At 39.6% G+C, this 9893-nt stretch overlaps 2 protein-coding genes across 2 annotated transcripts; both read right to left on the bottom strand.

Annotated features, from left to right (window-relative positions):
• Nucleotides 1-332: 332 nt before the first annotated feature.
• caiap (CARD- and ANK-containing Inflammasome Adaptor Protein) lies at nucleotides 333-2768 on the bottom strand. Its single transcript, XM_065256744.2, has 2 exons — nucleotides 1362-2768; nucleotides 333-1184 (listed from the first exon to the last, which is right to left on the bottom strand). Exons 1-2 carry the CDS (start codon nucleotides 2760-2762, stop codon nucleotides 333-335), a joined length of 2253 nt encoding a protein of 750 aa, XP_065112816.1. The 5' UTR covers nucleotides 2763-2768.
• Nucleotides 2769-4711: 1943 nt separating this feature from the next.
• Nucleotides 4712-6729, bottom strand: jun (Jun proto-oncogene, AP-1 transcription factor subunit). Its single transcript, XM_065257370.1, has one exon. The coding sequence runs from the start codon at nucleotides 6361-6363 to the stop codon at nucleotides 5398-5400; it is 966 nt and encodes a 321-aa protein (XP_065113442.1). The 5' UTR covers nucleotides 6364-6729; the 3' UTR covers nucleotides 4712-5397.
• Between the last annotated feature and the right edge of the window lie 3164 nt (nucleotides 6730-9893).

Genomic DNA, 9893 nt, shown 5'->3' with positions numbered 1-9893 from the left:
GTGTAGAAATATTTTTTTAACCTATGGTTTACTTGAAGGTGCTCAAATGTTGTGTTTTACTGACACCTATCGACAAAACTGTTCTTTGCTATTTATTAGAATACAGTTTAAGTTACATTATTCTTCTTCTACAATAAAGTATTTAAAGACAATATTATTACTTCTCATAGGTTTAAAAAAGTATAAAAATTATAAAAAGTTAAAATTATGCAAATAGGAAAATTATTGTTTATTGTCCAACAAATAGAAATTAGCAAAAGTCTCTGTTAAACATTTACCTTATACTAAAATGAACATCACAATGCCAGTTGTTTTAATCATGTTTGTTATCATCATTTTACAAGGAACATTTTTTTCTTCAGCAGGGTACTTATGCTCTGGTGGGCTTGTGTACCTTCTGCCTCTGCCACCTGAAGGGCGTTTTTATTCACGTTATTAGTTGCCTGTAAATTTGCTCGCTCGCCATGTGTCCAGTTCACCAGTTTTTGCACTGTTTCCACATGTCCGGCACGGCAAGCACAGTGCAGCGCCGTGTCTTTATTGTTATCCAGGGTGTTGATCTTGGCGCCCTTCTCGAGCAGTAGCTCCACCAGCAGGTCTTGTCCATGTTCTGCAGCTAAATGTAGAGGAGTCCTCCTCCACACATTCTTATCATTCACATTCTTGCTCTTAGCAGATGCAAGAAGAACAGCTGCAGTTTTTACTTTCCCCTTGCTAGCAGCGTAATGCAGTGGAGAACATCCATCCATATCCTTAGCTCCAACTTTAGCCTTACCAGCCAGCAGCACTGAAACTGCTTTAGTGTGACCCTCCATCGAAGCCAGGTGTAGTGGGGACTTTTTTTCTTTATCAGGTGCATTGGCATCACACCCCGCAGTGAGTAACAGCTGTATGATGCCGGCATCACCTTGTGTAGCTGCCCAGTGCATGGCTGTTCTTCCCTGTTTGTCTTTAACGTGGATGTCCGCCTTGCCCTCCAGAAGTTGGGAGACAGCTTGGCTGTGACCGCTGTGGCATGCAAGGTGCAGGGCAGTGAGCCCATCCTGGGTGACGGAGTTAATTTCAGCCCCCTTACGCAACAATAGCACCATCAAAGCTGGCTGGTTATGTAATGCGCTTAGATGTAGAGGGGTCTGATCTTTAGGGCCAGTGATGTTGGGGTCTATGCCCTTATCCAGCAGCATCTGGGGTAAATCAGATACATTTTGATTTTGTTTACTTTTTATTGACCTCTTAATTGTAAAATGATAGTATTATTGTCATTATAGCAAAATATCAGATGCATATGTCACAAAATAAATATTTGTTTATACTGTAAGTGATCACCTATTCATTTATTAGTGGATAACCATTTTATTTACCTGTGCAACTTGCATACTGCCACTCTGAATGGCCAGGTGAAGAGCAGATATCTGGTTTGGCAGTCTATCATCCAGTCTAGCTTTTTTTGCGACCAGCACTTTAAAGACCTCTGTGTTTCCCAGCTCTGCAGCCAGCAACATAGGTGTATATCCAAGCTCATTACAACAATTAATATCTGCACCATGATCAACGAGTGCAGCCACAACTTCGTCCAAGTTCCTCTGTACTGCTTTGAAAAGAGCAGAGTTGACTTCATTTTGAGACATGGACTTCTGCATGTACTGCAAAAACGAAGACAGGAAAGACTTTCGGTTCAGCTCAAACGCGGCATCCACAATCACAGAATCCACCTGAGCTCCGGCTTTAAGCAGAACTGCAGCGGTTTTCTCATTTCCATGGTGTACAGCGTGATGGAGAGCTGTTTTTCTTTGGCCATCTTTGGTATCGACCAAAGCACCATTTCGCAGAAGAACCTCTGCCAGTGTAGCATCATCCTGTATGGCAGCCATGTGTAAAACTGTTGTCTGGTTCTTAAAATTTCTGTTCTCCTCAAGCACCAGAGCTTTGACTGTACTGTCATGTCCATTGTGGGCAGCTAGATGCAAGGGAGTCTTTGATGCTTTGTCTGTATCATGGATATCAGCCCCGGCCTTTGCAAGAGCCACAGCAGCGTTAGTGTGGCCCCTCTCTGATGCTCTGTGCAGGGCAGTACGGCCCTCCCTGTCTTTTAAATTCAGTTTAGCCCCCTGTCTGAGCAAAAAGTATATGATGGCCTCCTTACCGTGTTCAGCAGCAAGATGCAATAGGGGACCGGACAGGTGAGGTGGACGATTGATATCCATACCTTTGATAAGGTCCTGCAAAAGATGTATATCACCGGTGGATACAGCTTTAAGGATGGCATCATCGTCACTTTCAGGTTTAGGGATTTGTTTCGTTTTTTCCAAAGAAGAAGCCTCATTTGTTATACTCTTTGGTGGGCTTTTTTCGGGGTGATGTTCCCTGATTGATTTTGGGTGTTTGACGAGGCCTTGTTTGTCTTTTTCTAGCAGATATCCAATTAGCTGTCTCCTTGCATCTCTAATGCCCTCATTAACTCCGCCTACGTAAGTTCTCACGTGCTGATAAAGGACAGGTTCCACTTTTTTTAGACAAGGGTAGAAGAAGATGCGACAGGCACGCTCTCCTCTCGAGATCAAGATGTTTAACATTTTGGTGTTCTTCTCCTCTTGTGCTGTGACGCTGGACATCAGGGTTCGGCTGTCGGGTTGAAGAACTCCGTTTGCAATGAGAAGGTTCAGCAAATCCTCTGTGTTGGAAATTCCACTGACCAGCTCATTTTTCTTCATCCGAATCACTTCAATCGCATATGGATTGGTAAAGCTGGTTGATCCCATCATGTCAACCTCTGCATGTCCGGCTTCGGAAATAATAAAGTTCTGGAGGAAGCTGTGAGCATTTGTAAACTGAAATGGAAAGACCTTGCGCATTCACTTTGTCACTTATCACTATAAACAAATAGTTTCTTAGCAACCAGATATAAAGTGAACCATAGGAAAACTCAGTGTAGAAATCTTTAAAATGCCACCAAGAAATAAATATTTGAACTTTTATTAAATGTTAAATCATAAAATAATGAAATGCTTAAAGATGTTTAAATGGATTTATTTCAAGAGTTTTGTGGATTGCAAATGCCTGCTCAGTTTTTGTTTGGATTTCCTTCCTTATCTACTTTTGCGAGGAATCAGCTATACATGACAACTGTAACCATGACAGAAATCATTCCCTTTGTTAAGAAAAAAAACCCTGTTCTCATAATGAGCATATTGTCAGGTGAAACATGTTATAATACCTTTAGCACAGATGCTAACAAGCTATGTTTGCAGCTATTCTTAAAGGTTTTTGTGGTTTTAATTTGTGGTTTAATTTAATTGGCCATCATAAAATATCTTACAAATATTACAAAATATATATAAATATTGAAAACTGCATTTATAAAAAACCTGTAAACCAATAAGCTTATCACTATGTAGCATTGTGTTAGTTTAACTGTTAATAGTGACAAGTAAGTTACTGTTCATTTTAGTTAATACAATGTTTGTAGTTTAATCAAATTAAAACAGTTTTACTTCACGTTACTAATGGGCCTAATCATTTGACAATGCCCATGTCAAATAATTAATTCCCTCATTCCCAAAACCAATAGAAAACACTGAAGGTCTGAAAGTATTACGGAGATTAGTCTGAGGAGTTCCTCTTCCCGTAACACACGCCCACTTGTTCAAATGACGTAAATCTTCCGACTACTCTCTTACCTAATATGGATAGGTAGGTGCCGATTTTCCGGTATGATGTCATCTCTTCCCAAGTTTGGGCAGTGGACTCAGAGGATCTGATAGATTATAAATATTAATATGTGTTGGTGACCTGAATATGATATGAGACTTTTACTTGCCTCGTTTGTATATAAAGGCACTGATATTCACATTAATGTTGAATATCAGTTAATGTTCTATTTTTTTTTTTACTGTCGGTTACACATGATGATATCTTTTGTGTGTTTATAATCATAATGTATAATGTATATTTATTTTATTTATTAACTAATGTGACATTTACTAAATTGCTTATTATTAAGCTTGACTTATTTCGTTAATGCAAATGTTGATATATTTTAACTTATTAAATAAAGCAATATTCTTCAGTTAGGGGTTAACTCATGCAGTAGTGAACATTCTGAATACCAGCCAGTGTCCTGTTTAGATTCAAACAACTGTTAAGAGTGACCACAAAAATCGCTTCGTGGTCTGCTGGGTTGTTGTCTCTATTTTAGCAGGGAGGTGGCGCCCTCCATTGGTATAAACAGGTATAGAATCTTATAATTGGCCTTTATTTAAAATTCCCATATCGTAGGGAGACATACATCTTAAGACTTGAGAACATTTATTGCTGAAACAATGACGGCCTAAATATGCAAGAACTTGGTTTTAACACTGTACTGTTGAATAACCTGGTATTTGTTTAGTTATTATCATGTGGCGCTTTCCTGTTTTCAAAAGTATGACAATATAAGGCATTGGACTTGTAAACTCTAATGAAGAATGAGAGTTTGCGTGGGCTTGATTAACATTTTTATAGTTGAAAACTTATTCTATTTATAATAGGCTACATACTAGATCCCAGCTATTATAGGTAAAAAATCAGTTATTCAGTTTTTGAACATTTGCTTATTTAAACCCATGTGTGAACTTTACTTTGCAAAACAAGTACTTTTCAAAACATGTCAGCACATGTTTGTCTTGAACACGCGCACACACAACCAATCTCTTCTGTTAAGACAACAACGACATTGTTTTCGTTTCACATACTTTATTACAGTTCATAAATATTGATTAGTTTCTGATGTTCTCAGAAAACAAACATAAAAAATTATATTGTACTTTACTTACAAATGGTAAACTTAAGTACTCCTGGTTGATCTTATTTACAAATAACAATGAGTGAAACCTCATTAATGAACTTTTTTTTAAAAAAGGAAACTGCTGAAGTTTGACTATAACTCAAAGGAAAAAAGCAATTTCATTCAGTTTAAGAACAAAAAGTACAATGTAACTCATAAGGTCAGGCAGCTTTTATCAAATGTATAAAGGACACGACTTCCTGCTCGGTATGCGCCAGACATTTATATCCCTATTGTAGTCATGTCCCCGGTTTTTCTTCAATAATACTGAGTGCTCCGTCAAGCTTAGGTCCATGCACCATCTGGTCAAAGTGAACAAAGTCTCTTTTCTTATCAGAAAGTAAAAGATGTAACAGAGTGAGTCTCATGCCCTCTGTCTCTATTAGACCGAGTTTGTGAAGTTTTGTACTCCTCAAAAGTCCAGTCAGCGCATCCTTTTACGCGCCAGAGCGCAAGGCACTCGGCCGGACAGTCCCGGTCCCAGTGGGCTAATGCCAGCAGTCATGCTTGCTCGAAGCCCATGAAGTTTGTCCTTTGCGTCTATTTAAGTAAACTCAAAAGTCTTTTCGTTCTTCTCAGAACGTTTGCAGCTGTTGTGTCAACATAAGTTGGCAGCCGCTGTTGACGTGGTTCATGACTTTCTGCTTGAGCTGTGCCACTTGTTCGCGCAGCATGTTGGCAGTGGATGCCAGCTCCGAGTTCTGCGACTTCAGGTTCTTGACTTTATCTTCCAGCCGGGAGATCCGCTCAAGTTTCCTCTTCCGGCATTTGGAGGCGGCGATCCGGTTCCTCATGCGCTTTCTCTCGGCTTTAATGCGCTCCTGGCTCTCCATGTCAATGGGAGAAAGAGGAGGGGTCTCTCCGGGCATCTCGGGCACCGTCTGTGGTTCCTCTTTCAGCGCCTGAAGTCTCTGGTGCTGGACGGGCAGTTGCGTGCTCAAGGTGTGCTGTGGCGGTGCTGTCGTGTAGCTCATAGCAGGGTTGGGGGCGCTGAAACTCGGCGCTGCCGAGGGCGCGCTGCTGATAGCAGGGTTGAACGTGTTCAGGTCAGCGTACACCGGGGGTTCCGACCGCATGGCTGAGCTGTAAACCGCACCACCTGCCATGGACGACACGGGTGCCATCGTGTTGTTAATGGTGGTCTGGGGAGCGGAGGTGACGTTCGGCAAGTGTTGGTGATGCAGTTCGGCCAGTGCCCTCACGAACCCTTCAGCGAAACCCTCTTGCTCGTCCGTCACATTCTTGGGACACAGAAACTGAGTCGGAGTCGGCGTTGTGGTTATCAAGCCGTTACTGGACTGGATAATGAGCCTCTCCAACTCCGGCGAAGCCAACTTGAGCAGTCCCACGTCGGGAGAGGTGAGGATCTCGTTGGCTTTGGCCCGCAGGTGGGGCTTCAGGTTGCCGGCTGGGTCGGTCAGATTCAGCGTCATGCTGTGTTTCATAGCTTTGTGGTTGTATCCAAATGTAGCGCTGTCATGTTGAGAGAAAGCGCTGTTTACAGAGTCATCGTAGAAAGTAGTTTCCATCTTGGTAGACATAGAAGAGAAAACGAAACTTTCTGTTCAAAAGTCTTTCACGGTTTCAAGCAATAAACCGCTCTCCGCTCGCACCTCAGAAAACAAGTAGCGCGGGGTCTCAGACAAAAGCAAGAAGATTCACAAAGTTTAGAGTTCGCTCGTGAACTCCCTGTCCCGTCAGAAACTTACTGCGTAAAGTTATCGCCAACGTCCAAAACTCGGCTCCGCGAACATTAAAATCTCCTCAGCCAAAGCTGTTGTACTCTTTCAAGATGTCAGAACATAAACAGCGCTGAGACGAAACTTGCTATTTTAATTCAACCAAGCCTTAAGCTTAGATGTTTCACTGTAGCGAGATCTGTATACTCTGAGCTTCTCCAGCGTGGAGGCAAACCTTATCTGCTACCACTGCCCCACTAAAAATAGCAATGATGTCATGCATACAGTCTCTTATTGGCTGGAGGCGATTTACTGGGCGTTCCACAATTTTCAGATAAGGCGCGTTGCCTAGACGACCACCCAGAAGATTCTTCTCGCGGTGGCTGATGGGATGAGGTAATGCTGTAACTCGAAGAAGCGGTGCATTGTGGGATTACGTATTGTTTTTGAATATCTGGTTACCCGCTTAGCTGTTTGAGACTGTGGCAGTGACGGGATACAAAGGAACCGAGTAATGTACAATAATAATGTATGTTTATAACCTAAACTTTACATTTTGTTGAAACTAACAACTTTTAAGTTTTGACGGTTTTTAGTAGAAAGTGTATGAGAGCAGTAGGATTGACAATTTTATTGTTTAGCTTCTAAAATCTTTTAATAAAATACGATATTTTGGAGACTGTTTAAACAAAATTTTACGAGTTTGATCAAACAAATTATAGTTATTTGGACAACACTTTTGTGGCGCGAAGAAGCAGGACTGTTTTATGGTAAAGTGACTGTAGTGATTTCCTTTCAGCCAATGGTTTTGAAAAGGGGGCGTATCATATGGTGGAGTGACAGCATGCCAAAAGGTCCATCAGCCGTCTCCGTGACAGTCCCAAGGGATCCTCTTAAAACTACATATACTCAAATAAAACGTCACTCGTTAACTCGCAGCCGCAAAATAATCGCATTGATTGATTTTGTGTATTTAATAAGGAGTGACATGGATGTCAAGAATGTTTTGGGAAGAATGTTGTATGCCATTATGTCAAATATATCCACAGGACAGACAACATCGTTTTTAGTGGTTATCAGGACTTTACTCCGGTCCCCTGCACATTTCATTTTATTGCGACAGCTCGAGCACTGCACGTAAACATAACATTGAGTGCCACTGAATACATAATATAAGTTTAATAGATAATAACTGTGAACTTTTATCGCTATGACGTCCACTAACGTTCATTTGACCACGTTATTTTGTTAACCCAAAATAAACACGAAATAAACTTAAAAACATTATTTTAGAAGTTTTGTTGTCCTATTTTTGTTTTTATTTTTTTTAATGTTAAATTAGCCCTTGAAAATAAAACTTGTAAAAATACATATTTAGCATTTTATAATATTGTTGTTATAAATGACAAATTCTACAATAACTTTAATGAACGCATTCAAAATAAGTAATAAACATAAACATTGCTCAAACAAACAACATGTAAACTGTTGGATGTGGCTTTTGGATGTATATAAATATTAACTGTATCCTTTGTAGTTTTTTATTGGATTTTTTAAAATCTGATATCATTCATAGTTCTGCACAAAGGTCAGATGAGGGTTTTTATTGTAATTTAAAGGTCACGGCCATGTTCAAGTGTTGTGCATCCTCTTTCTGATCACCACAGATGTCTGCATCACTGATGGAGGCAGCAGGGGATGTCCAAAGTTATAACATAGAGGAATCAACTTAATTCTGGTACTTGACAGAAACTTGTTTGGGCAGCACAACCCAGACCAAATGTAAAAATGGCAACTTGCCCCGAGAAACCGGTTTCACACCTCAGTCGCTTCCCATTTTTAGCTCTCTTTATTCACGTGTCTTCTTTCTTACTGGTACACAATGTTTCATATTTATTGATGTTACGAAATCCAGGTGTACATTTCCGTTTATGTCTTTTGTTTTTGATACTCCAAAGTGATAGTTTACACACACACACACACACATCTATATATACATACATATATATATATATACATATATATACATATATATACATATATATACATATATATACATATATATATACATATATATATATATACATATATATATACATATATATACATATATATACATATATATATATATATATATATATATATATATATATATATATATATATATATATATATATATATATATATATACATATACATATACATATACATATATATATATATAAAATATATACACACACATACCAGTTTTAACACCAGTTATATATTTTAATGTCTGAGCCACCCAAGTAGAGGCTGGACCGCGGACACCCATGGAATAACAATTATTAAAACATCAATGTGTATACAATAATCTTTAATATGGCTGTTAGGCTAATATCAGATATCCATGGGCTAAGCAGGGTGTGTTTTCTTTGACATGTGGCCTGTAGTTAGTAGCAGTAACTTAGCTTCTTACCGCCCAGTCATCTCAGCAGTGGTCCATCCATCTGTGAGGAGGGTCTTGTGTAAGCTTTACCCTATTACCAGCCTCATAGACATAGTTGGAGTAATTGCCATCCTCCACATGCTGAAACGGTGAAAACTGAACACTGTACTAAATTCATACAAACATACAGCTGTAATTTGCTGTGGTGTTAATCAAGTTTTTATTTTTGTTAAAGGGCGTGTTTGCTCCGTAATCAAAACACAGCCGTATTTTCCATTACCTGTAAAATGGAAAAATTTGTTCCACCAAAACTGGTCCGTCCACATTAGTACAACATTCAGTTGCAGTTTTGCTCACCGAATCAGTGAATACATCAAAAAGCATTATGTTCATTGTCTATTGTCTTAAAAATAATTTACACAACTGTCAGTCCTTTGATATTTATCTTCTAATAAATCGAAAAAAGATAAGAGAAAGGTTTATTGGTTTCTCTCTGGTGGATACTTTATTTAGAAACGTAGTACGTTATTTTGACTTTAAAAAAAAATTGCATTAGTATGCTTAATGTCAGTTTGTAAATCATATTATAAGATCAGCATAGCTGGAGAGGATATGAGAGTGAGGAACAGCTGTCTGGTCATCGCCGCTGCCCTTTTACACCCAACCCTCTTTTAATGCCAGTCTGTCTAATCCCTCATAAAAGCCCATTGTGGTCCCAGGCCTGTCACTTTGTGTCTGTAATTAGTGTTCTGTAGTTCATTGCCCTCGAGCCCATGGTCAGAAATCACTAGGGTCCTAATGGAGGGAGGGTCAAAGGTCGTAGAGTAATCCTGTCATATCCGAGACTATTGTCAGGGCTCCACAGCCATCGTAACTGCTGTCTCCTGCCTCAGAGTCAGAGTAAATCAGAACACTGGCGCTAGCTGGATGTACTAAAAGAGTACAGAGGACAGGCAGCCCACAT

This window comes from Paramisgurnus dabryanus, chromosome 12, assembly GCF_030506205.2.
Source record: "Paramisgurnus dabryanus chromosome 12, PD_genome_1.1, whole genome shotgun sequence".
NCBI lineage: Eukaryota > Metazoa > Chordata > Actinopteri > Cypriniformes > Cobitidae > Paramisgurnus > Paramisgurnus dabryanus.
Note: the sequence above shows the minus strand (reverse complement) of the source record. Positions and strands in the feature narration are given on the sequence as shown.